This window comes from Carcharodon carcharias, chromosome 20 (genome assembly GCF_017639515.1).
Source record: "Carcharodon carcharias isolate sCarCar2 chromosome 20, sCarCar2.pri, whole genome shotgun sequence".
NCBI classification, from domain to species: domain Eukaryota; kingdom Metazoa; phylum Chordata; class Chondrichthyes; order Lamniformes; family Lamnidae; genus Carcharodon; species Carcharodon carcharias.
In genome coordinates this window covers 105,880,472-105,906,257 of record NC_054486.1, presented here as the reverse complement: position 1 = coordinate 105,906,257, position 25,786 = coordinate 105,880,472, and the positions used below count along the sequence as shown (strand labels likewise).

Sequence of the window (25,786 nt, the reverse complement as noted above, 5' to 3'; positions counted from 1 at the left end):
GTGGTGAAGGTTGGGACCTTCTATTTCGAGTTCTTAGATGAAATTTTTTAAAATAGTGACCTGTAAATTGCCTATGAGGTCAGACTTTGACATATCTCGAAAAACAGATGGTTATTGCTTGGAGGAATATATCATGGACTTTAACAGATTGTGTAAAAGATTGTTGAAATTCAGTTTGGGGATCCCTGTGTTATCGTTCAAGTTGTTGGATTGTGCTAAGCCGTCTCATGTAGAAAGGCTCCTGGTTCTAAATGGTGTTTGGTTCTTGGAGAGGGAGACCCTGTTGGATCAAATGTCTGCTGCCTTGAAAAACATCCTTAGGAAACAATCATTTCCTTCAGCCTCTGTGGAACAAATGAGACATTGCAAGGTGACACAAAGATTAGAGGACTCGATGATTGCCACACTTTGAAATGGACTAGATACTGGGCGTAGTCGTCAATATAATGGATGGATTAAAGACAGGTAGAATGAGGATGAAAACGCCTCTGGCAGATCCACAATCTCTTGACTCCAAGAAATGTTCTCATGCACATTTCATCTAATAGGCATATAATCGTTGCTCAGTGATTGAGAATGGTTAAGATTCCAAATAGACAGTTGTTACAAATACAAGATGACTTTCTGAATATCTCAACTTGAGGCAGGAGGCTATTGCTTTAACACTAGAGAACACGATTCTCTATTTGGTTCTCCGATTGCTTGTATATTAGACAGCTGTTTGGGTTCACCATTGAGGGCAACAATCTGTGCAGAGTCCTGAGAATAACTACACCCAATTTAATTGTCACTCTAGGCAGGTGGATCAAGTTTGCAATGAAAATCTGGAAAAGTAATCTATCCAGCTATCAAACCTTCACAACTTGATCTTTGCTTTATTTGCCCAGAGTCTCTGACAATCCATCAGGATGTAAGAAACATATAGGTGATTATTCCATTTTGATAAACTGAAGATTAGAAAGAGTATTCATCAAACTTGTACTCTATTTCTGTTGAGAACTGGTTGGAAGAAAGTCTACTGTGTTGATTTTGGATCGACTGGCCACTGGGTAATCATCAGCTGACTAGAGTCTGGCTGATTTTTGCCTCCCAACCAACCCTAATCCCCCTTGAGGGCACGGAGTCCATTTGTAGCCACAAAACTTAGAGTATGAGCCAGAGATCAAACCTTTCTGGACCATATGGCTTCATTATCTCATCAGAGATTACATCAGAGATGGAACTCGACTGTGATGGTGTCACAAAGCTTAAAGCCCTGACGTGGTCTGCTTACTGATCCTTCCTTCTAATGGACTTTGCTATGACAGTTAATAGCTCCCTCAGTGAAGTACAAAACATCAGACCAAACTGACTTCTCTACCTTGGGCAGTTCAGCTTGGAGAATTTATTCGTTCATGGGATTGAGTTATCCCTGGCTAGGCCAGCACTTATTGCCCATCTCTAATTGCTCTTGAGAACTGAATGGCTTGCTCGGCTGTTTCAGAGGGCATTTAAGAGTCACATGTAGACCAGGTAAGATCAACAGATTTCCTTCCATAAAGGGCATTATGATGGGTTTTTACGACAATTGACAATGCTTTCATGGTCATCATTGGATCTTTAATTCCAGATTTTTTATTGAATTCAAATTTCACCATCTGCCATGCTGAGATTTGAACCCAAGCCCCCAGAGCATTACCCTGCGTCTCTGGATTACTAGTCCAGTGACAGTGCCACAGCCTCCCCCTCATGACGTAATGATATTTCAAGTCACACCTGAAGCACCTATTAATTGTTCCTTGGGCATTCTGGGATTCATTCACCTGGTAGATCAAGTTTTTTTTTTAAACTTGGCCCTTAACACTGTCATAAGGACTTAAGAAATCAAACCATATGTCCTTTTGAACCTGTTCAGCCATTCAATAAGATCATGGCTGATATTCTACCTCAATACTACTTTCCTCAAATCCCCATATCCCTTGACTTCCTCAGTATCTAAAAATCTATCGACCTCTGCCTTGAATATACTCAACTGAGCATCTGGGGTAGAGTGTACCAAAAATTCACAACCCCCTGAGTGAAGAAATTTCTATGCGCTCCAACCAGGGAAACAGCCTTTCAGTCTGCCAAAAGTGTCAAACTGCTTAAGAATTTTCAACATTTTGATGAGATCACCTTTCATTCTTCTTAACTCCAGAGAACATAGACCATTTTACTTGATCTCCCATATGACCTAATCTAAACCTTCAGCTTTCTGCCTTTACTGCTTGTTTCCTGAAAGTGATGAAGTGTAATTTCATGGGTGGCAGCCTGCTGCTGCTTTTTTTACCCATTCTTCAGCGACTGCTGGACATTATTTCCACCATAGGGAACCTTCAGTCAAACCTCACTCATCTGGTGCCCACAAACATTTGTTATCAGGGTCATTAAAGAATGATCAGGAATGGGAACTCTGACCTTTTCCCTATCCATTTGCCTGAGAGCACTGACACTATTGTAGTGACCTGACTAACACCTTAAGTGAATCATCTAATTTAGTATAGGTTAGGGAGCAAACCCAGGACCATCCTGATCGGTGTTATTTTTAGTAGTAAGAATAAACTTGTTCTTATAAACACCTTTAATATCCCCGGGAGTTGCAAAATCACTTCAGTCAATGAATTTCTTTTGTTGTGTGACCACTGTTATGTAGGCAAACACAGCAGCCAATTTGTGCATAGCAGGGTCCTGCAAACAGTAGAGTGATAAATAACCAATTAATCGGTTTGGCTGGTATTGAATGAAGGATAAATGATGGACAAAATACCAGGAGAATTTCCCTAATCATATTCAGTTAATGCCATGTGATATTTTACAACCGCCTGAGAGGGTAATCAGGGCCTCTGATCAGTGTCTCATCCAGGAGACAGCACCTCTGACAATGCAGCACTCCCTCAGCCTGTTATGAAAGGATGGGACAGGGTAGATAGACAGGGGAGATGGTGGTGTAGTGGTAATGTCATTGGACCAGTAACTCACAGGACCAGACTACTGCTTTGGGGACACAAGTTCAAGTCCCACCATGACAGACGGTGGAATTTAAATTCAATTAATAAAATCTGGAATTGAAAGGTAATTCCAGTAATTGTGACCATAAAACTCATCATTGACGGTTGTAAAAACCCTATCTGGTTTGCTAATGTCCTTTAGGGAAGGAAATCTGCCCCACCCGGTCTGGCCTACATGTGACTCCAGACCCACAGTTAACTCTTAACTGATGGCTGAAATGGCCTGGTAAATCACTCAATCCAAGGGCAATGAGGGATGGGCAATAACTGCTGGCCTTGCCAGCAACGGCCATATCCCATGAAAGATTAAAAAAAGCTGATGGTATCCAGCATTTGAAAGGTCAAAAACACAAACAATAGGCAGAAGATTAAATGTAAGAAATATGAAAAAGGCCCACAGTCTTGGGACCTGTACACAAAGCAGTGTGCGGGTATGGAATTCTCTTCCAAGGTTGGTGGTTGAGGCAGAACCAATGTTAACATTTGTCATGAATCTATTAATATCATTGGAAATTATTTTTCTTTTAAAAATAGAGGGTTAGTCTGTTGGTGTGCTTTTATTAGATTAAAGCCAGCTAGTCTAGGGGCTTTGATGTATACTAGTTTTGAGATTTAAGAGTAGAGAGCATTTGCATTTTGTTGAATAGAGCATTCAAGAAGGTGAGTGAAATCTGGCACCTAGCTAGCAGAATCCAAGCAATATATTCATATTACTAATAAAATTGGTACTATGAAAGGGGTTTTATTGTTAGAAGAGGTCGAGTTCAATGGGGCTGGTGATACATTGAGAATTCACATTCAATGAGATGTGCTGGATATAACCAATAGCAGTTTTGTGTGTGCAGGGCAGAAGCAATGTAACATCAAAGCCTGCAAGCCTAACACTGTGTCTGCAAGGAACCAAAGTGAAAGGAACCTCATTTTGAATTTGTAAGGTGAAAATGCTTTGCCTGGTGTCTGCTTAAACATCTATGGTTTGTTGTTGCCTTAATGGAGATTAGTTTGGGAATTTGTTAAAAGTTATGATAGTAGTAATTTGTAGCCATGTGTTTATATTTAATTTGTGTAAATTAATAAATGTCTCATGTATTTTGTTATAAAACCTCTTGGGAACTGGTAGCCTGACTCCTGAATTTGGAGTTGCATCTCAAACATACAAAAATAAAAATATAGGTTATGACAGTTGTTTAAAGTTTCTCTCTGGGATTTTTAAATAACTCAGCTTTGCCAACCTCTGTGTCATAACAATTGGGAGCTCTAGTGGAATAAAAATATTTCTGATTCCTTGATTGATGAATCTGCTGGAATTGTTGGGGATACAGAAAAGCTCTGAAAGTAAAAGTTCTGAGGTTCAGGCACAGGACAAAACCAGTGGTTTGCGTACAGGTGAAACGGAGAATCAGTGATAGATGAAGAAGTGGGAATATGTTCACAGTTTACTTGAGAATTTTGAGGACCAGGTTACAGAAATATTTAAAGACTTTGTGTGTGAAGGGAAAGTCTTTCCATGTGTACAGGGTGGAGTGGGTAAAGATCTTAACATTTTAAGAGACACAGGGCCACACTAGTCAATCCTTAACGTTGTGAGATAGTGATATTTGTTGTTCAAAGGGAATATTGCAGGAGCAGGTGGGGTTCATGGAGATGCTAAATCTATTCCATTGTGGAAGGTAAATTTAAAGAACAAATGGAAGACAGGTGAAGTTATCGTTGGAGTGATAGAACAATTGCCCATTGCAGGGGTTCAATTTATTCTGGGTAATGATATAGCTGAATCACAAATGTGGGTCGCCTCTTACTCCTAAATTCTAGTGGAGACAACCCTTACCTGTCCAGCCTTTCCTCATAAGACAACCCGCCCATTCCTAGTATTAATCTAGTAAACCTTCTCTGAACTGCTTCTGATGTATTTACATTTTTCTTTAAGTAAGGAGACTAATACTGTGTACAATACTCCAGATGTGGTCTCACCAATGCCCTATACAACTTAAGCATAGCCTCCCTACTTTTGTAATCAATTCCCCTCACAAATTATATTCTGTTAGTTTTCCTAACTACCTGCTGTACCTGCATACTAACCTTTTGTGATTCATGCACTAGGACACCCAGATCCCTCAGAATATCAGAGCTCTGCAATTTCTCACCATTTAGATAGTAAGCTTTTTTACCCTTCCTGCCAAAATGAACGATTTCACATTTACCCACATTATACTCCATTGGCCAGATCTTTGCCCACTCGCTTCACCTACCAATGTCACTTTGTAGCCTCCTTACATCCTCTTCACAACTTACTTTCCTACCTGTCTTCATGTCATCAGTAAATTTAGAAACCATTCCTTTGGTCCCCTCATCCAAATCATTTATATAAATTGTTGAGGCCCCAGCACTGATCCCTGTGGCACACCACTCGTCACATCCTGCCAACCAGAAAAAAACCCATTTACACCAACTCTCTGCTTCTTGTTAACTAGCCAGTCTTCTATCCATGCCAAAATGTTATCCCCTACGCCATGAGCTTTTATTTTCTGCAGTAACGTTTGATGTGGCACTTTATCAAATGCCTTCTGGAAATCTAAGCCCAGTACATCCACCAGTTCCACTTTAACCACAGCACGTTCTTCCTCAAAGAGCTCCAATAAGTTGGTTAAACACTATTTCCTTTTCGCAAAACCATGTTGACTCTGCTTGATTGCCTTGAATTTTTCCAAGTGCCATGCTATAACATCTTTAATAATAGCTGTTAACATTTTCCCTGTGACAAACGTTAGGCTAACATGGACTGGTTGGGCCATTAACCTGTTTCCATGTTGTAACTTTTGTGTATTTCTATATACTCAAGTGTTGGAGTGGGGTTAAACACATCCAATAACTAATGAGGGTTACTGCTAAGCCAAATTGGCATTTTACTGACTGAGCCTTGATGAGGGTGCTGCTTTGCATAAATCATCAGTGCTGTTTGGGGGATGGGGCTGAATGAGCTCCTCCTGCTGGAGAACGAGCTCAAAGGCTGATTGCTGATGGAGTTTGCCTGTCTATTGTTGACCTCAGGAAATATAATTTTAGCTATTTGAAAAAATAAAGGGAAAATATTGTACAACACTAAACTTCTGTAATCTTTTGGCTTTATATTGCTTATGTTTAATCACATTCTTGGCCTTAGTTTTGATGCATCAACTTGGTGAGCTTCAGACTGTCTTAATAAATCTACCAACATTTATTTGGTCTTTACTCAGCCAATTGTTACACCCTGCCTGGAGTTGAATTTTTTGTTAAAGTCATGCGTTATGTTTTTTTTGAGAGAATGTGGAACTTCCCCATTCCCCTCACACCCCGGCCACCCCAAACCTCTCCAAGATTAATTGCGGATTTTAGTCACCCAATGACTTTAGAGGGCATTCTGTCCTAGGAAGATCTAACAGTCTGCACACATCCGAAAGAATATATTAATTAGTTGAAAAGAGATACCAAAGGATAGAGGGAAAGAGAAGGGACAGAGTGTTAGAATAGATCACTGCAGTTGACCAGCACAGAGGTGATGAGTCACTGATAGGCTTGTTCCATGAATTCTCTGACCTTGACCATTAATTAATTTAACAATTAATATACAGTAATGGTGTCATAAAGCTACAACTGTAGAGTGCGAAATGCGAAACAGAATTAACCTTTCAGGTCGATGACCTTTCGTCAGAACCTTTCTTCCATATTCTGAAGAATGGTCATCAATTTGAAACATTAACTATTTCTCTTTCCACTGATGCTGCCAGACCTGGTGAGTATTTTTAGTATTTTCTGTTATAATTTCAGATTTGCAGCATCCATATTTTCTTCTGTACCAAGTCCCACGGTAGGTTGACACTTCAGTGCAGTACTGAGGGAGTGCTACATTGTTGGAGATGCCGCGTTTGGATGAGACATTAAACTGAGATCCCATCTGCCTGCTTGGGTAGATGTAAAAGGTCTCATGGCATTATTTTGAAGAAAAACAGGAGAGTTATCCCCAGTGTCCTGCCAATATTTATCCTTCAATCAGCATCAGGAAAACAGATTGTCTGGTTATTATCTTGTTAGTGTTTGTGAGAGCTTGCTCTGTGCAATTTGGCTGCTGCATTTCATACAACAGTGACTACACTTCAAACATACTCCATTGGCTGTAAAATGCTTTTATACTTCCAGTGGTCATGAAACGCAATATATAAATTCAACCTTTTTGTTTAAAGCAAGACAGCCTCTGGAAATTGTATTTCTGAGCTGTCTGGAGGATGCATTAAGTGATGAATTGGCAACTAATGGTAGCCATTCTGCAACAAAAATTACAACCAAAGAATTTTTAAAAATTAATTCATGGGATATGGGCGCCACTGTCTAGCTCAAAATTCATTGCCCATCCCTAATTGTCCTTGAGAAAGTGGTGGTGAGCTGCCTTCTTGAACCGCTGCAGTCCATCTGGTGTAGGTGCACCCACAGTGCTGTTAGCGAGAGTGAAGGAACAGCGATATATTTCCAAGTCAGGATGGTGTGTGGCTTTGAGGGGAGTTTCCACGTGGCGGTGTTCCCGTGTGTCTGCTGCCCTTGCCCTTCTTAGGTGGTAATGGTCATGAGTTTGGAAGGTGCTGTCTAAGGAGCCTTGATGAGCTCCTGCAGTGTATCTTGTAGATGGTACACACTGCTGCTACTGTGTGTCGGTGATGGAGGGAGTGAATGTTTGTGGAAATGGTGCCAATCAAGCAGGCAGCTTTGATCTGGATGGTGTCAAGCTTCTTGAGTGCCTTAAATGCAGTAAAATGTCCCAAGGTACTCCACAGGAGCCTTATGAGAGAAAATTTCACACCAAGCCACATAAGGAGATAGAAGGCAGGTGACAATTAAAAGCACCTTAAAGAAGGTGAGTGAGCTAGAGAGATTTGGGGATGAGATTCCAGAGCTTAGGGGCCCAGGAAGCTTAGGGCATGGCCACCAGTGGTAGTGATTAAAATCAGCAATGCGCAAGAGAGCATATTTAGCACCATGTAGAGTTTTTGCAGGGTAGTAGGTCTAGAGGAGGTTACTGACATAGAGGAGAGTGAGGTTATGGATGGATTTGAAAATGAGGACGAGAATTTTAAAATGGAGCGGTTGCTGGAGCAGGTGCCAATGTAACACAACAGTGATGGCTGAACTGGACTTGGTGCAAATTTTGAATCTGCTCAAGTTTGAGGAGGGTGGAAGACGGGAGGCCGACCAGGAGAGCATTGGAATAGCCAAGTCTAGAGGCAGCAAAGACATGACTGAGAGTTTCTGCAGCAGATTGTGCCTCAACCTCACATTAAGCTGTGTTTGCACTGGAATTGTAGTACCAGTACAGATCAGTTTTGCTCCTCTCAAGTACTGAAGTTGTTGAAGTTCCTGGAGAAGGACGTGTTGCTCCATTTTGTACTTGATTGAGGTCGAACCTTGGGGTTCAGACTTACACTGCAGTTTCATTAGCTTCACAGAGATACCACAGTTCATAGTCTGAATGCAGCCTTTGAGAATCAGGGAAAAATGCTTCTGTTCAAATGCTGAATGTGGACAGTGTTGAAATTAAGGTGTTTTTCATGTTCTTTTTCAATTCTAGTGCTTGGAACGAGCAATGAAGTTTACATTTGAAGAGTTTCATCTTTGGTACCAGTTTGCATTGTCCCTCATGGCTGCTGGCAAGGTAAGTACAAACTAAATAAAATTCTGTTGTGATACATTTTTAAATTGTTTCAAATAAAATTGTAACTGCCAATAAATGTATTAGTTCTGTTACTCTGCTATGTTCCCTCTGAGGGACTGCTGCACCTTTCAAAGGTGTCATTTTTTGGACAAGATGTTAAAGTAAGGCCCTGCCTACTTTCTCAGGTGACCATAAAAGATCCCTTGGTACTATTCGTAGAAAAGGTAGGGGAGTTATCCCACCATCTATTTATCTCTCAATAAACTTCACTAAAGCAGCTATTCTGCTTATTTATTTTATTGCTATTTGTGGATCTTGATGTGCACAAATTGGTTACTGCATTTCCCACATTACAACAGTGACACTTCAAAAGTACTTCATTTGGCTGTAAAGTGCTTTGGGACATTGTGAGATTATGAAAGGTGCTTTAGAAATGCAAGTCTTCCTTTATCGCTGCTAATTGTGGCAGTCAGTTTACACACAGCAAGGCCCCAGAAATGGCAATGAGGTAATGAACAGATGGTCTGTTTTAGGTGTTGGTTGAAGGATAAATGCTGGTCGGAACACTGGGTAGAATTTGCCTTGTCTTTGAATGTGCCAATGGAATCTTTTACATGCACTTAAGAAATTGACAGGGTCTAGGATTTAACATCTCATCTGAAAGACGGCACCTGAATGATATCCTTTTGTGCTGTATAATTCCCTGATACTAAGTGTGGTAGTTGGAACTGAAGCTGTAAAGTCAATATCAACTTCATCTGGTTTTTAGTGACTTAGCTGGATAGGAACCAGAAAGAGAAGGGAAATGTAAATATAATATGAGACAATTGGACCTATGAATAATTTTAAAATAGTGTTTTTCTACCATTGTCTTTCCTTAGTCTGCCCGGGCAGTGAGGGTACTGAGAGAATGTATAAGGCTGAAACCAGATGATCCCACAATTCCACTTCTCGCTACCAAATTGTGCATCGGATCTCTTCATTGGGTAAGTCATGTGAATTCTCTTTGTATTTAAATACTGACTTTAATTTGCTTCTTAAATTCTCATCCTCTTTTTCAGTCCCCTCCATGACCTTGCCCCTTCCTATCTCGACACCCTCTCCAGCCCTACAACCCTTCGCGATCTCTGCGCTACCCTAATTCTGGCCTCCTGCCTACCCCATATTTTAATCACCACACCAGTTGCGGCTGTTCCTTCAGCTGCCTAGGCCCTAAGCTCTGGAATTCACTCTGGAAGCCTCTCAGCCCCTCTCTCCACCTTCAAGTAATTTTGCCGCTTTGGCCGTTTTCGATCACCTGTCTGAACCTCCCCTTATTTGGTTCAATGTTAAATTTTGTCCAATAAGGTTCTTGTGAAAGCACCTTGGAATATTTTACAATGTTAAGACGCTATATAAATGCAAATTGTTTTATTCATCAGAGTGCTTTTGCTTTGCTGCGCTCCGTCTCTACAGCCATCCCCCACCATTACACCAGTGCCTTTCCCCACCCCTCTCCTTCATGTTGCGTCTTGCCATACATATTGAATCTCCTCTCTTTTCCCTGCTCCTTTGTGCCACCTGTCACCATTTCTACTCCAAATACTTGTCAGTTTCCCACTTTTCTCGATGCTGATCAGACGTCAGTAGTTTATCCCCAGGTTCCCTCCTGACAAATTCCGCTGCTTCTGCCCCAAAAAGTACCCATACCTTTTCCCTCCTAGTGGCAACCAATCCCCAAAAAAGCCTAATGACCATACTGCTCTCCTCACACCCTAGGATTCTTCCCTTCCCAACAACCAGCTTCCCTCTTCCTAACTGCCCCCTCTCCCAATTCACTAATACCCTCATACTCGGTCCAATGCATCTACACCTTATACTGTCCATACCTCATCAGCCCCAGTCCCAGACCCTAACCTCCCTAGCATGATCAAATTCAAACAACATACCCTCTCATCACTACTACACCCTGACCTCCCACCAGTGCTATTGAACACTCCCCTGTTACTGCACCGATATGTTGAACACGTCACTGTACTGCAGTTACAATTATAAGTGACATCTCCCATCCAAAGAACAGGGCAGATCGGAAATGAGAAATAGAGGAGGATTGAAGAGAATATTATTGGAGATTTACCCTTCCTAACAAACTTTAGGTCAGAATTTAAACGTACAAAGCCGGCGTTTTATAGGCAACAAGTTGCTTGGTCAAAATGATATGCACTCTTTCTGTTGTTGCAGTACCTTTCATAAACCAGAGCATTGATCTGTGTGGCAGGTTTGAGCTGCTCAGCATTCTGTGAAAGCAGCATTGTTAGACTGAAGCCCATTAAATTGCAGACAGTGTTGTCACTAGCGTTTCAGTGCAGAGGGCCAAGGCCCATTGAGCATAGGTGGGTACTGCTGGCTCTCGAATCATTCTGATTATTCTTCATTTGGCTGATACTCAAAATAAAGCTGTCCACCAGATGGGGAACCAAAACCGAACCACGGTGGGGAAGGACAAATAAGCCTGTCACAAACCAAATCAGATCAATGCAGTGACAGGCTCAAAGTTTTCTAATTGTTGAATACAGATATGCAGATAAATGCATTGCCTGTTGTGGGACTGTGACAGTGGGCACACAAGCACCATATATGACCCCAGGTTGATGCTATGTAAGCTGATCTTGACCATGGAACCATTCCATCCAGCCTGAGGTGTGATACGCTTAGTCTCCCAGAATGGGGTGTGAATCTCCTGTGCGCCACTACCAACATCCAAGAGAACTGCTGCTTTTAAATCCCTTGCTGCAGCCACCATCGTCTCTTTGTTCCATAGCATCACCCCAGTCCCCTACCCCCTCCCTCCCACAGACACACAACGCCGCCACCTACTGACGGGTGACTGGAAACAGGACCAGCTGGTGAACTGACACACCGGAAATTGGTGTACAATAAGTTTGTTTTCCACCTGTAAAATGGGCGAAATCCAGACCAATTTCTCCCCCAGTGTGTCCTCCTCCTTAGACAGTCCCTCGGGATCAAGGATGTCTTGCTTCTGCTCCAGTGCCGTGGCTTCTGAGGTGGCTGATAGGTCCAATGCTCAAACTTCAGCCTCTGCTGCAAACAGGGTAAGTGGTGCTTAAAAGGCCAGGCAGATGAGTTGTTTGGAGCTTTGAGCTTCCTCCTAATCTTCCACTCTGTTTCTTCATGTTCCCACAAAGTCTCTTGCTTTGTTCAGTGACTTCCCAACTGAACCTTGTGCATTTTGGTCAGTCACAAGCCAGGGTCTCCCATGCGTCGGCGGGAATGTTTGACATCTTCAGGGATGTTTTGAGGACATCCCGTAAGTGTTTCTGCTGTCCCCCTGGGAGTCTCCTGCTGCAGCTGAGTTCTGAGTAGAGCAGTGGCTTTGGGAGTCTGGTGTCAGGCACACGAACATGTCCTGCCCAGCAGAACTGGTTTTGAGTGATTAGTGTCCCAATGCTGGGCGAGTTGGTTTGGGAGAGAACACTGCTGTTGGATTGCCTCTCTTACCACCAGATTTGGAGGGTCTTGCAAAGACACTGCTGGTGGTATTTCTCCAGTGCTTTGAGTTGCCTGCTGTAGTCTCCAATGCAGGGATCACTGCTGCCTGGTAAACCATGACTTTTGCCTCAGGTTTGACATACTAGTTCTCAAATACTCTCTTCCCCAGTCAACCAAATGTTGAGCTGGCATGGTGAATTTTTTAATATATTTCTGCCTTTGTTGAGAAGAGAGTCCCAAGATACGGTAATAGTCCACATATTCTAAGATCTTGCCATTGATGTTAATCAATTGGGGAAGGTGTTTTGCTGTGGGAGTTGGTTAAAAGAAGATCTTAATTTTCCTGGTGTTTAGTGAAAGGTCCATTTTTTCATCTTCCCAGGAGTTGACAATGATCTGAAGCTCAGTTTCTGAATGAATGCACACACAAGCATTATCTGCATACTGAAGCCCTATGACTGAGGTTGGAGTGGTTTTGGTTTTGGGTGAAAGGCAGTGTAGTTTGAACAGTTTCTCACCAGTTCTGTAGATTATCTCCATGCCTGTGCGTAATTTCCTGAATGTTTTGTGCAGTATTGCAGCAAGGAAAATGGAGAAGATAGTTGGTGCAATAAGACAGCTTTGCTTAACCCCGGTTTTCACCGAGATACACACTAAGTGTGTCCAAATAGCTTCTAGTGAACATGGCCTATGCCCAGTGTCAGGATGTCAGAGCAAGCACACCATATCAATTGAGTTTGATACCCCTGGCTTCTTAGAACTCCTGAGCTAGAGGGTAGAAATCAACCAGGCCTTCCTGCTGTTATTTGGCATTCAATGCCTTCTGCAAGAAAGTGAGAGAGCATTGGGAGTGTAAACAGGATTGAGCTTGACAGTGATGCTCATCCACCCCCCCACCATAATGAGTCCCCACTGTTAAATACACAGTTGACACTATCTGGACTCAAATTGAAGTGATCACCTGAATGGTTGTGAACCTTTGGAATTGTCTACTCCAGACAGTTGTGGATGCTCCATCGTTGAGTATATTTAAGGCTGGAATAGACAAATTTTTAGTCTCGGGGAATCGAGGGATGTGGGAAGTGGGTGGGAAAGTGGAGCTGAGGCCACAATCAGATCAACCATGATTGTATTGAGTAGTGGAGCATTCCTGCTCCTATTTCTTATATTCTTATGGAGCCGGAGTGTCTATGATGTGTACCCAATCCAGAGTTACTGCTTTCTGGAGAGAGGGAGGCAGATATTGTTCAATTCAAAGGTCCAAGAAGACATGGTTCTGAATGATTGATTACTGCAGATCCCTTCAGTCCATTTTTGAAGATATATCTGAGAATAAAGTGGGCCAGAGGTTGGCATTTTCTGCATTAGTACATTGCAGAGTGTGTTGATAACGGTGAAATTAATCATTTAATTAGTTGCTCTAAGTTAGTGCTGTTGAGAGGGATACAGAGGAGAATGGTTAGTGTAATGTAATATTAATATGTTGCTGAATAAAACACCTGGACTGATGTTATAATTGGATATACATCCTTTAATTTATGATAAATTACTGCTGTCTCATATCACTTGCAGCAACAATTTAATTAACTCTTGGGATCAAAGAAACAGCTCAAATATTTCAAACTATGATTTCAAATAACATGCAAGAGTTTTTGCCCCTCATTAATTTTTGTCTGCTCTCTTTTAGTTGGTTGCCTTAATCTTGCATCTGAGCCAGAAGGTTGAAGGTTCAAGCTCTACTCTAGAGTCTTGAACAGATAATCCAGACAGATGCTCCAGTGCAGTACTGAGGGAGTGCTGCTCTGTCAGAGGTGCTGTTTTTCAGATGACATGTTAAACAGAGACCCTGTTTGTCTCTCCAAGGTCATGGTGCACTGTTCAGTGGAGAGATGGGAGCTCTCTTGATAATGTGGTTATCTTCATCTTCACTAACTTAACCAACTGACTAAAAAAAAGGATGGATCAGCAGGTTATTTATACCATCACTGACTGTGAGATCTTGCTTTGTGCAAGTTACTTGACACAACTGACTATCAAGACATAGCCACTGCTCTTCACAAAGTTCACTATAAGCATAACATTTTTGGGTTTGGAGAGATATGATTAAACTACCAAAGAGTTTGTTGTTTAAGGGGAGGTGGGGGAGAGGGTGGGGAAACATAGACTGAATCTCAGAGCATCATATTCATCTTCAGCTCTGAAATCTAAATGAGGATAAAAATGAGCAACAAACACTCAAGCCTGTAATTAAACAGCATAAAAATAAGCTTAAATGTTTACCTATGTGACTTTGAATTCATCAGGGTACATTTGAGCACAGCGTGGTTTGTCTATGCACTTTCAACTTCTCCATAGTTGAATTAAACCCTCAACAAAGAGTTTGGTACATTGTTGCCTAAATCTATAGCTCGGCAGAATAGATGGCAGTAATAACAATAGCATGCTGAAGACCTCTTATTTTTAAGGTATCAGTGGGCATCCTGGTATATTACTGTGAAGCTCATATAGGCCACAAAAGCTGCTGGGGCTACGTTGAGTTTACTGACCTCAGACAGACAGCAATAAGCCTTATAAAAAGAAACATGCGTGGAATATCAAGATTAACACAATTTTCTTTTACAACTAAATTAGAAGGAAAAGCATAGTTGAGGCTCATGTAGGCCCTTGAAAACAGATGAGAGCAATATTGTGAGAAAAGGGAACTGTAGACTTGTGTAATTACTTGGTGTCAGCCTTCACAGTAGAGGAAAGAGGATAATACACTTGACGTTCTAGAGAAATTAGAAACAAATTAAGGACTTGAATTTACTAAAGTTAGTGTCAGCAAGAAAACAGCATTGGAAAAAAACAATGACACTAAAGACTGACAAATCCCCAGGATTTGATGTTTTCCGCCCCATAATTTTAAAGGAAATAGGCGAGGAAATTGCTGGTTCTATAGCCATAACCTTCCAAAGCTCTCTTGATTCTGGATTTGCCCCTTTAGATTGGAAAATCGCATATGTAATTTCATTATTTAAGAAAGACAAGATAGAGAAAAAACAGGAAATTGGCCTAACACTCGTTCTGGGGAAGGTATTGGAATCTGAAATTAAGAACAGTGGCTGAGCACTTACAGTAATTTCAGCTGACCAGAGAGAGTCAACACAGATTTATAAAAGGAAGGTCATGTCTAACAAACATAATTGAATTTTTGAGGAAACAAGTATTGGACAGGGGAAATCTATGGACTGAGTTCATATGGACTTCCTGAAATCGTTCGATAAGGTTTTACATAAGAAACAGTTGTCTAAAATTAAAGCTCATGGAATTGAAGGAAAACGGTTAGGAGATTGGTTAGGTGGTGGGGGACAGAGTAGGGACAATGGATATTTACTCGAATTGGAAGGAAGTGTCTAGTGGTATCACACAGGAACTATGCTGGACCTCAACTATTCATTATATTCATTAATGATTTAGATACTAAGTTTGCCATTGGCATAAAGATTGATAGTAAGCAGTGTAAATGGAGCATAAATGTACAAAGCAACATTGATAAAGTGACAAAACTGCGGCAGAAGGATTAAGTGTGAGATTTTCCATCTTGGACCAAAAAGAGGACAGATCCACTGATGGGAGACATAAACTTAAAATAAGAGGCAGGCCATTGAGGAGAGAAGTTAGAAAACAATTCACACTTTCATGTAAAGTGTTGTAGAAGTGTGGAAAACTCCCACAAAAAGCAATAGATGCTAATTCAATTAATAATTTTAAATCTGAGATTGATATGTTTTTGCTAGCAAGAGTATTTACTGATTTAGAGCCAAGGCAGGTGGATAGTGTTAGGATACAGAGCAGCCATAATCTCATTAAATGATAGAACAGGCTCAGGGAGCTGAATAGCCTCCTATGTTTTAAGACGGAGTAAATTGGGCCTATATTCTCTGGAGTTTAGAAGAATGAGAGCTGATCTCATTGAAACATACAACGGGGCTTGATAAGGTGGACACTGAGAAATTGTTTCCATCGGTCAGGGAAACTTAAACACGGGACCACAGTCCCAGGATAAAGGGCCGATCATTTTAAGATTGTGATGAGGAGAAACTGCTTCATTGAAAGGGTTGTAAACCTTTGGAATTTGCTGCCTCAGAGAGTTGTGGACACTCCATCGTTGAATACATTAAAGGCTGGGATGGACAGATTTTTGGTATCTCAGAAAATCAAGGGATATGGGTGGACAAGTGGAGTTGAAGCCCAAGATCAGCCTTGATCATATTAAGTGGCGGAGAAGACTCGACGGGAGGTATGGTCTTCTACTGCTCGTATTTCTTGTGTTCTTCTGTTTCAAATTTTAGACTCTTAAGAGATCGCCCCCAAGGAATGCTAACTCTCTGAAGAACTTTCCTGCAAACATAAATAAAAACAAAAAAACTGCGGATGCTGGAAATCCAAAACAAAAACAGAATTACCTGGAAAAACTCAGCAGGTCTGGCAGCATCGGCGGAAACTCAGCGGGTCTGACAGCATCGGCGGAGAAGAAAAGAGTTGACGTTTCGAGTCCTCATGACCCTTCGACAGAACTAGTTCTGTCGAAGGGTCATGAGGACTCGAAACGTCAACTCTTTTCTTCTCCGCCGATGCTGTCAGACCCGCTGAGTTTTTCCAGGTAATTCTCTTCCTGCAAACATTGTAGGTTCCCAGGAACCCCTGCAAACATTTTGAGTTAGAATTAGCCATGTCTTAGTGGTAGCATTATCATCTCAGAATCAGAATGCTGTGGGTTCAAGTTCCACACCAGAGACTTGAAAATAATGCAATCTTTAATTGCTGTTTGTGGGCCCTTTCAGTATGCAAATTGGTTGCTACCTTTCCTATCTTACGTCAATGACTATAATTCAAAAGTATTTAATTAGCTGTAAAGTGCTTTGGGACATCTGAGGTCTCAAGAGGTGCTATATGAACACAAGTTTTTTTTAATTAGTATCTCCAAGACTGCCTTATAACTATTAATATCCCTGGAGAGCTACCTGCGATTACTAACATACAGCAATGTCCCACAAACAGCAATGTGATAAAGAACAGATAATCTATTTCAGTGAGGTTGGTTGAGAGATAAATATTGACCAGGACAGCAGGGAGAACTCTCTTGCCCATGGAGGAAGCCAACTTCAATGGGGAGAGAATAGATCTGACCCAGATAAATTGGAATCAAAGGTTGGCAGGCAAAACTATAACTGAACAATGGGCTGCCTTTAAAGAAGAGATAGATTGGACATAGTCGAGGTATGTTCCCATTAATGGGAAAGGTAAAGCAAATCCAGAGCACCTTGGTTTACAAAAGAGATAGAGATTGGATGAAGAGGAAAAAGTGTGCTTATGGCAGATGCCAGATGGATAATATAACCGAGAACCAGATGATTATAGAAAGTTCAGAGGAGAATTGAAAAAGCAAGTAAAAGAAGCAAAGAGAGTTGAAGAGAGACTGTCAGCTGAAATAAAAGAAAATCCAAAAGCCACCTATAGGCATATAAATAACAAAAGGGTAAATAGTAAAATAATAAAAGGAGGAGTGGGGCTGATAGGGACCAAAAAAGGGAATTTATGCATGGAGGCAAGGGGCATGGCTGAGGTAGTAAATTAATACTTTGCATCTGCCTTTACCAAGGAAGAAGATGCTACACAGGTCATAGTGAAAAAGGAGATACTTGGAAGGGTTTAAAATTGATAGAGGTATTGGGTAGGTTGTCTGTACTTAAAGCTGATTCGGCAGAAGGACCGGATGAGCTGCATCCCTGGATGCTGAGGGAAGTGAGATCGGAAATTACAGAGGCACTGGCCGTAATTTTACAGTTTTCCTTAGGCTTGGGGCTGGTGACAGAGAACTGGAGAATCATAAACATTACACCCTTGTTCAAAAGAAGAGTGTAAAGATAAGTCCAGCAACTACAGGCCAGTCCGTTTAACCTTGATGCTGGGAGGGTTTCTAAAAATGATAATTATGAAATCAATAGTCACGTGGGCAAATGCGGTTATTAAGGAAAGCCAGCACGAATTTAAGAGAGAATCATGCTTAACTAACTTGCTTGAAGTTTTTGATGAGATGACAGAGAGGATTATTTAGGGTAATGCTGTTGGTGTGGTATACATGGATTTCCAATTTGATAAAGTGCCGTATGACAGACTTGTGAGCAAATTATAGCTCATGCAATAAAAGGGAGAGTAGCAACACAGATACGAAATTGGCTGAGTGACAGGAAACAGAAAGTAGTGGTTAATGAATACTTTTCAGTCTGGAGGAATGTTTATAGTGGAGTCCCCCAGGGATCACTGTTGGGACTGCTACTCTTCCTGATATATAAATGACATAGACCTTGGTGCACAGGCACAATTTCAAAATTTGGAAGTATTACAAACTGTGAGGAAGGTGGTGTGCAACTCCAGAAGGACAGAAACAGGTTGGTGGAATGGAGGGGAAAATAGCAGATTGGAAATTTAGTGCAGCGTGAAGTGATTCATTTTGGTAGAAAGAGCGTGGGGAGACAATATAAAATAAAGAGTATTATTCTAAATAGGGTTCAGAGACAGAGACCTTGATGTATATGTACATAAATCATTGAAGGTGGCAGGGCAAGTTGAGAGAGCAGTTAATAAAGCATACAGCATCCTAGGCTTTATTAATAGGAGCATAGAGTATAAAAGGGGATTCTGTTAAACTTACATAAAACACTAGTTTGGCCTCAACTAGAGTATCCAGTTCTGGGCGCCACACTTTAGGAAGAATGTGAAGGCATGCGAGAGAATACAGAAAAGATTCACAAGAATGGTTCCTGGATGAAGAGCTTCAGTTACGTAGGTGGAATAGTTGAGACTATTTTCCTTGGAAAAGAGAAGGTTGAGAGGGATTTGATAGAGATATTCAAAATCATAAGGGAGTCAGAGTAGATAGGGAGAAACTGTTCCCATTGATGGAAGGATGGAGAACAAGAGGGCACAGATTTAAGGTAATTGGCAAAAGAAGCAATAGAGACATTTGATGAAACTTTTTCATGCATCAAGTTGTTAGGATCTGGAATGCATTGCCTGAGAGTGTGGTGGAGGCAGGTTCAATCAAGGCGTCCAAGGGGGAATTGAATTACTATCTGAAACGGGAGAATGTGCAGGACTATAGGGAGAAGTCAGGGGAATGTCATCAGGTGATTGCTCCTTCAGAGAGCCAGCACAGACATGATGGGCTGAATGGCCTCTTTCTGTGCTGTAACCATTCTCTGATTCTGTGATTTATGGAAATGGAGATTTACTAGTAAACAACATTGCCCTTTTTTGCTATCATTTTTTAAAACATGATCTCTCTTTATTTTTGTTTTCCAGTTGGGAGAGGGTGAGCAGTTTGCTAAGATGGTGACCGAGATGAGTGAAAAAGAACCTGAGTTTCGAGCTAAAGGCTTCTTAGCTCTCGGCTTGACCTACAGTCTCCAGGCCACAGATGGTAAGGGCACTGTAGAAACCCACAAAGCTTGGCAGCATAGCCCCATGATATATGCACTGACATGCAATTCTCCACCTTGTATTCTCATTGTGATGAAATTGAGAATAATCACTGTTTTCTACTCTAACTCATTGTTTCCCAGGGCTTCAAAGCCACGAAAGCTCGTTATCTCTCTGTTTTTTCCTACAACTTACAGACCTTCAACATCCAAACTTGATGCCATCAAACCTCAATTTAGTTGGACTTAGTGGTGTCCTACACTGTGTGGGCTTTGGCCCTTCACCTTGGATTCTTAAGTTAGTATATATATGTCCTAGCTCTCACCAAACCATGTATCAAACCAGTTTGGGAAGAAGTTTCATCTTTCATGGTTAATGGACCGACAACCTTCAACTTTTAAAATGATACCTCAATTGTGCCTACATAAGAGCATGAGAAGTAGGAGCGAGAGTAGACCATTTAGCCCCTCAAGTCTGTTCCACCATTCCATAAGATCATGGCTGATCTTGTGTTTCGATTTCCACATTCCCATCTACCCCTGAAAACCTTAGATTCTTGTTAGGCAAGGGAATCAATCTACCTCTGCCTTAAAAGTATTCAATGACCCTGCCTCCACCACCTTCTGAGGCAAAGGTCCAAAGTTGCACAACCCTCTTAGAGGGTTCTAAAAGGGCGACCCCTAATTTTAAAACAGTGCGCCCTAGTTCTGTAGTATCGTAAGGGCATTTTAAGAGTCAACCCATTGCTGCAGGTCATATGTAGGCCAGAGCAAGTAAGGACGGCAGATTTCCTTCCCTAAACAACATTAGTGAACCAGATGGTTTTTTACAACAATTGACAGTGGTTTATGGTCATCATCAGACTTGTAATGAATTCAAATTTCACCATCTGCTGTCGTGGGATTCAAACCCAGGTCCCCAGAGCATTACCCTGGGCCTCTGGAATACCAGTCCAGTGACAATACCACTTTGCCACCGCCTCCCCCATCAAGTTTGCACTGGATCTTTCAAAGAAAAATTCAGTTAGTCCCACTCCCTCGCTCTTTCACTATATCACTGCATTCCTTTTCTCCTTTGAGAAATTGTCCAATTCCCTTTTGAAGGCTAATATTGAATTTTTGCACCTCAAGTAATCACTATGTTTATTCACAACTTAGATAGCAGAATAGAGAGCCACATCCATAAGTTTGCTGATGACACAAAGATCAGCAGCAGTATTGTGAATAATGTAGAAGGAAAACATAAAATTACAAGAGATATTAATAGATTAAGCGAATGAGGAAAACTGACCAGTGGATTTCAATATTCATGAGTGTGAGGACAGCCACTTTAAACCTAAAAAGGATAGAACAGAGTATTTCTAAATGATGAAAAACTGGAAGCAGGGGAGCTCCAAAGGGACTTGTGGGTCCAAGTACATAGATCATTAAAATGTCATGAAAAGGTACAAAAAATAATCAAAAAGACAAATGGAATGCTGGCCTTTATATCTAGAGGACAAGAATAACAAGGGATTAGAAGTGATGCCCCAGCTTTACAAAGCCCTGGTTAGAACACACCTTGAGTACTGTGTTCACTTCTGGGCAACACACCTTCAGAGAGAATGCAGCGTAGATTTACCAGACTGATACCTGGACTCTGAGCATTAAGTTCCAAGGATCGAAAACACAAACCAGGATTGCATTCCCTGCAATTTAGAACATTATGGGGTGATTTGATTGAAGTTTTCAAAATATTAAGGAGAAGGTTAGATAATTATTTTTGTTGTTTGGGGAATCTAGGACTAGAGGACATAGCTTTCAGAAGTGAAATTAGGAAACACTTCTCCTTACAAAAGTTGGCAGAAGTTTAGAACTGTCTTCCATGAATGGCAGTTGATGCTAGATCAGTTAATTTTAAATCTCAGCATGATAGATTCCTGTTAACCAGAGGTAGTAAGGGCTATGGGGCAACGGCAAGCATATGGAGTTAGGCCACAAACCAACCATAATCTTGTTGAATGGCGGAACAGGCTCAAGAAGCTTATTTGCCACTTCCTGTTCCTATGAACCTGTATTCATAACCCAATCAGACAGTAGATTCCAAATCCTAACTACTTGGTGAATAAATTATTTTCTCCTCATGTTGCCTCTGGTTCTTTTGCCAATTACTTTATATCTGTGCCCCTTGATTATCAACCCTTCAGCCATTGGAAACAGTTTCTCTTTATTTCTCTAAACCCTTGATTTTAAATGCCTCCATCAAATCTCCTCTTAGCCCCAGTTTCTCCACTCTATTTCTGTAATTGACTATTGAAGATAAGCTTGGGCCCTAGTCATTCAGGCTACACAGGGGTTCACAGTAGCCAGCAGCGTGTATGTTTTTTGGGTATTTATACATATTCCATTCAAATGATGTTCCAGAATTCACCCAAGCTCATAATCTTGTTGAATGGCATGAAACAGACTCAAGGAGCTTATTTGCCACCCCCTGTTCCTATGAAACTGTATTCATTATCCTATCAGACAATAGGTTCCAAATCCTAACTACTAGTTAGGCTAGTGGGCAGAATTAAAGCGCATGGGATTGGGGGTAACATACTGGCATGGATTGAGAATTGGTTGACAGACCGGAAACAGAGTGTGGAAATAAATGGGTGTTTTTCCAGGCGGTAGGTGGTGACTAGGGGGGTACCTCAGGGATCAGTGCTTGGGCCCCAGCTATTCATGATATATATAAATGACTTGGATGAGGGAATCAAATGCAATATTTCCAAGTTTGCTGACGACACAAAACTGGGTGGGGTTGTGAGGAGGATGCAAGGAGGCTTCAGGGCGATTTAGACAAGTTGTGTGTGTGTGTGTGAGCAAACACATGGCAGATGCAGTATAATGTGGATAAATGTGAAGTTATACACTTTGATGTGAAAAACAGAAAGGCAGACTATTATTTAAATGGTGTATATTGGGAAATGTGGATGTACAAAGGGATCTCGGTGTCCTTGTACACCATTCAATGAAAGTGAATAGGCAGGTGCAGCAAGCAATTAGGAAGGCAAATGGTATGTTGGCCTTCATTTCAAGAGGATTTGAGTTCAGAAGTAGGGATGTCTTACTGCATTTATATAGGGCCTTGGTGAGACCACACCTGGAGTATTGCCTGCAATTTTGGCCTTCCTACCTAAAAAAGGATATATTTGTCATAGAGGGAGTGCAGCGAAGGCTCATTAGGCTGATACTGGGGATGGCAGGACTGTCGTATGAGGAGGGATTGGTTTGACTGGACCTGTATTCACCATAGAGTTTAGAAGAATGAGAGGGGATCTGATTGAAACGTATAAAATTCTAACAGGGCTAGACAGACTGGATGCAGGGAGGATGTTTTCCCTGGTTGAGTCTAGAACCAGGAGCCACAGCCTCAGGATGGTAGGCTATTTAGGACAGAGATGAGGAAAAATTTCTTCACTCAGAGGGTGGCCAGGCTGTGGAGGCCAGGTCACTGAGTATATTCAAGAAAGAAATTGATAATTTTTTTGGATTTTAGGGGCATCAAGGGATATGGAGAGAAAGCAGGAATGTGGCATTGAGATAGCGGATTAGCCATGATATTGAATGGTGGAGCAAGCTCAAAGGGCTGAATGACCTACTCCTAGTTTCTATGGTTGCCTTCCTCTTTTGAACTATGCTTCATTATTACTATCAGGCTTGCCATCTCAGTTGTTTCAGTAGGCATCGGTCTTGCCCCCTACTCCCTCTTTAGTCTCACAGATACAGATCTTGCCCATTCTGCATGCTAAAGCCTTGCTAAACCTGGCAAATCTTGAAACTTGCACTTCCCACCCCTCACCTCCATATCCTGGAAGCTTTACCCCACTCTTTCAAATTCTTGTAATCAGAGGTCCACATCTTGTAGTCACAGGTAGGGGTTGCCAGCTCAGGTCAGATGTGTTGCAGGAGGTTTCATTCCTTGATCGCCCACAAAACTGCTCCTTAGTCGACCAACACACTACCTTTTTGGCTTGCAGCCTTCCCACGTCAATCTGAATGCAAACAGTCTCACCGTTACTCTTTCAAATTATTCTTGACAGTTAGACTGCTTTTATCCCTCCATCTCTGATATTTTTTCTACCCCTTTGAATTTTCTCCCAGATTGCGCACAGCAGTGTCCAGGGGTTTAATCTTCCATTCCTGGAGATGCCATGACAACCCTAGAGGGTTATCAAACAACAGAATTTCTCCCCCACCCCTTTCTCTCCCCACTGCCTGCCCAAACAGTGCAAGTATAGTGAACATTTCCTCACCTGGCAAACTCCAGCCCCTGTGATCTCTTTTACACACCAGCCTTATCACTTGTGTTCACCTGATGAATCTTTCATCTATCAAGTACAAAAGCAAAACACAGTGGATGCTGGAACTTTGAATTAAAAACAGAAAATGAGGGAAATGCTCAGCAGGTCTGGCAACATCTGTTTGGAGAGAAACAGTGTTAACCTTTTACATTTATGACCTTTCATCAGAACATGATGTTGCCAGACCTACCGAGTATTTCCAGAATTTTCTGTTTTGATTTCATCCATCAATCCCTGGTCTGTGCTCATTTCATTAACAACCTACTGATTTTTCTTTTTAAAGCAACATTGAGAGGAGTGCAAGAGGACCTCCAGAAAAAAGCACTTCGAGCATTTCAGAGGTGTGTGTTTAAAAAAACAAAGTAAATAAGCCTCTTTGTCAGAAAAGGTAAAACATAAATTCTTACTGTTGCCATGACAACTAAAATGGAAGTGATATTTTACTTGCAAGCTTTAGTCGCACACAGCATTTCTCTGAGCTCTGCAGTGGAGAGCAAGCACCATTTCTGACTACAAAGTAAGTGCTAGCAAATTACTGGCAATATGAGGCCTATTTTTAGGATTAATGGGAGCATATATTTGTGTAGGTGCCTGATAGTCATTAGGTGTGGCAAAAAGAGTGTCACCAAAGCATAGAAGTACAGGAACGTTCCTGTGCACACTGTGGGAGGGACGTTAGCGCTGAGAAAATGGAACAACCTTCTTTGAAGTACAGCCAGCTGCAAAGTAAAGTCTGAACTTCCCCTAACTATTTGTCGCAGCCCACCTCCAGAAGACTATAACATATTGCTTACAGATTTTACACCACCCTAAAGACAGGGATGTCCACCACATTGAGTTGGTAGGGGGTGGGTGGAAGGTGACGTACATAAGTCTATAAGTAGAGCATTAAATAAAGCCAATTACATAGGTGTGAGAGGCAGGTTGACTAAGGTAGGTTAGGAAATTAGGTGTAAAGTATGGTGGTTAATAAATAAATATTTCGTAATTCTCAACAAATATACATCCCATTGAGAAATGAAATAACTCCACTGGAAAAGTGATCTGTGTGTGGCTAACTAAAGAAGGTAGAGGAGTATTAGATTAAAGGAAAAGGCTTATAATAATGCCATAAGGGCCTGAGGCTTGGGACAGTTTTAGAAAGGTTGGCCAAAAAATTGATGAAGAGGGAGAAAATAGAATCTGAGAGTAAGCTAGCAAGGGATATAAAAGCACAAGTGTGTGAAGAGGGATGGAGTGGTGAAAATAAACATGGGTCCTTTACATGCGAACATACAAATTAGGAGCAGAAGTAGGCCACTCGGCCCCTCGAGCCTGTCCCCTTAACTCAATAAGATCATGGCTGATCTGATGCAACCTCAACTCCACATTCCCACCTACCCCGGTAACCTTTCGCCCCTTTGCTTGTCAAGAATCTATCTTGTTCTGCCTTAAAAATATTCAAAGACTGCTTCCACTGCCTAAGACTCTCTACCCTCAGAGAAAAGAATTCTCCTTATCCCCGAATCAAATGGGCGACCCCTTATTTTTAAACAGTGATCCCTAATTGTAGGATAAATCCTTTCCACATCCACCCTGTCAAGACCCCTCAAGACCAAGTCACCTCTTACTCTTCTGAACTCCAGTGGATACAAGCCTAGCCTATCCACCCTTTCCTTGTAAGACAACCCTCCCATTCCAAGTATTAGCCTAGTAAACCTTCTCTGAACTGCTTCCAATGTATTTACATCCTCCCTTAAATACGGAGGCCAGTACTGTATGCAGCACCCCAGATGTGGTCTCACCGTTGCCCTGTATAATTGG

At 41.5% G+C, this 25,786-nt stretch overlaps 1 protein-coding gene across 2 annotated transcripts in view; it reads left to right on the top strand.

Moving 5' to 3' along the window:
- Positions 1-25,786, top strand: part of ttc7b (tetratricopeptide repeat domain 7B) — a 303,169-nt gene that overhangs the window by 128,008 nt on the left and 149,375 nt on the right. For both annotated transcript variants that reach the window (XM_041214519.1, XM_041214518.1), the window contains 4 exons: positions 8,620-8,703; positions 9,585-9,689; positions 19,540-19,657; positions 24,267-24,324. In XM_041214519.1, coding sequence (XP_041070453.1) covers positions 8,620-8,703; positions 9,585-9,689; positions 19,540-19,657; positions 24,267-24,324 — 365 coding nt within the window. The remainder of the gene's footprint in view (positions 1-8,619; positions 8,704-9,584; positions 9,690-19,539; positions 19,658-24,266; positions 24,325-25,786) is intronic.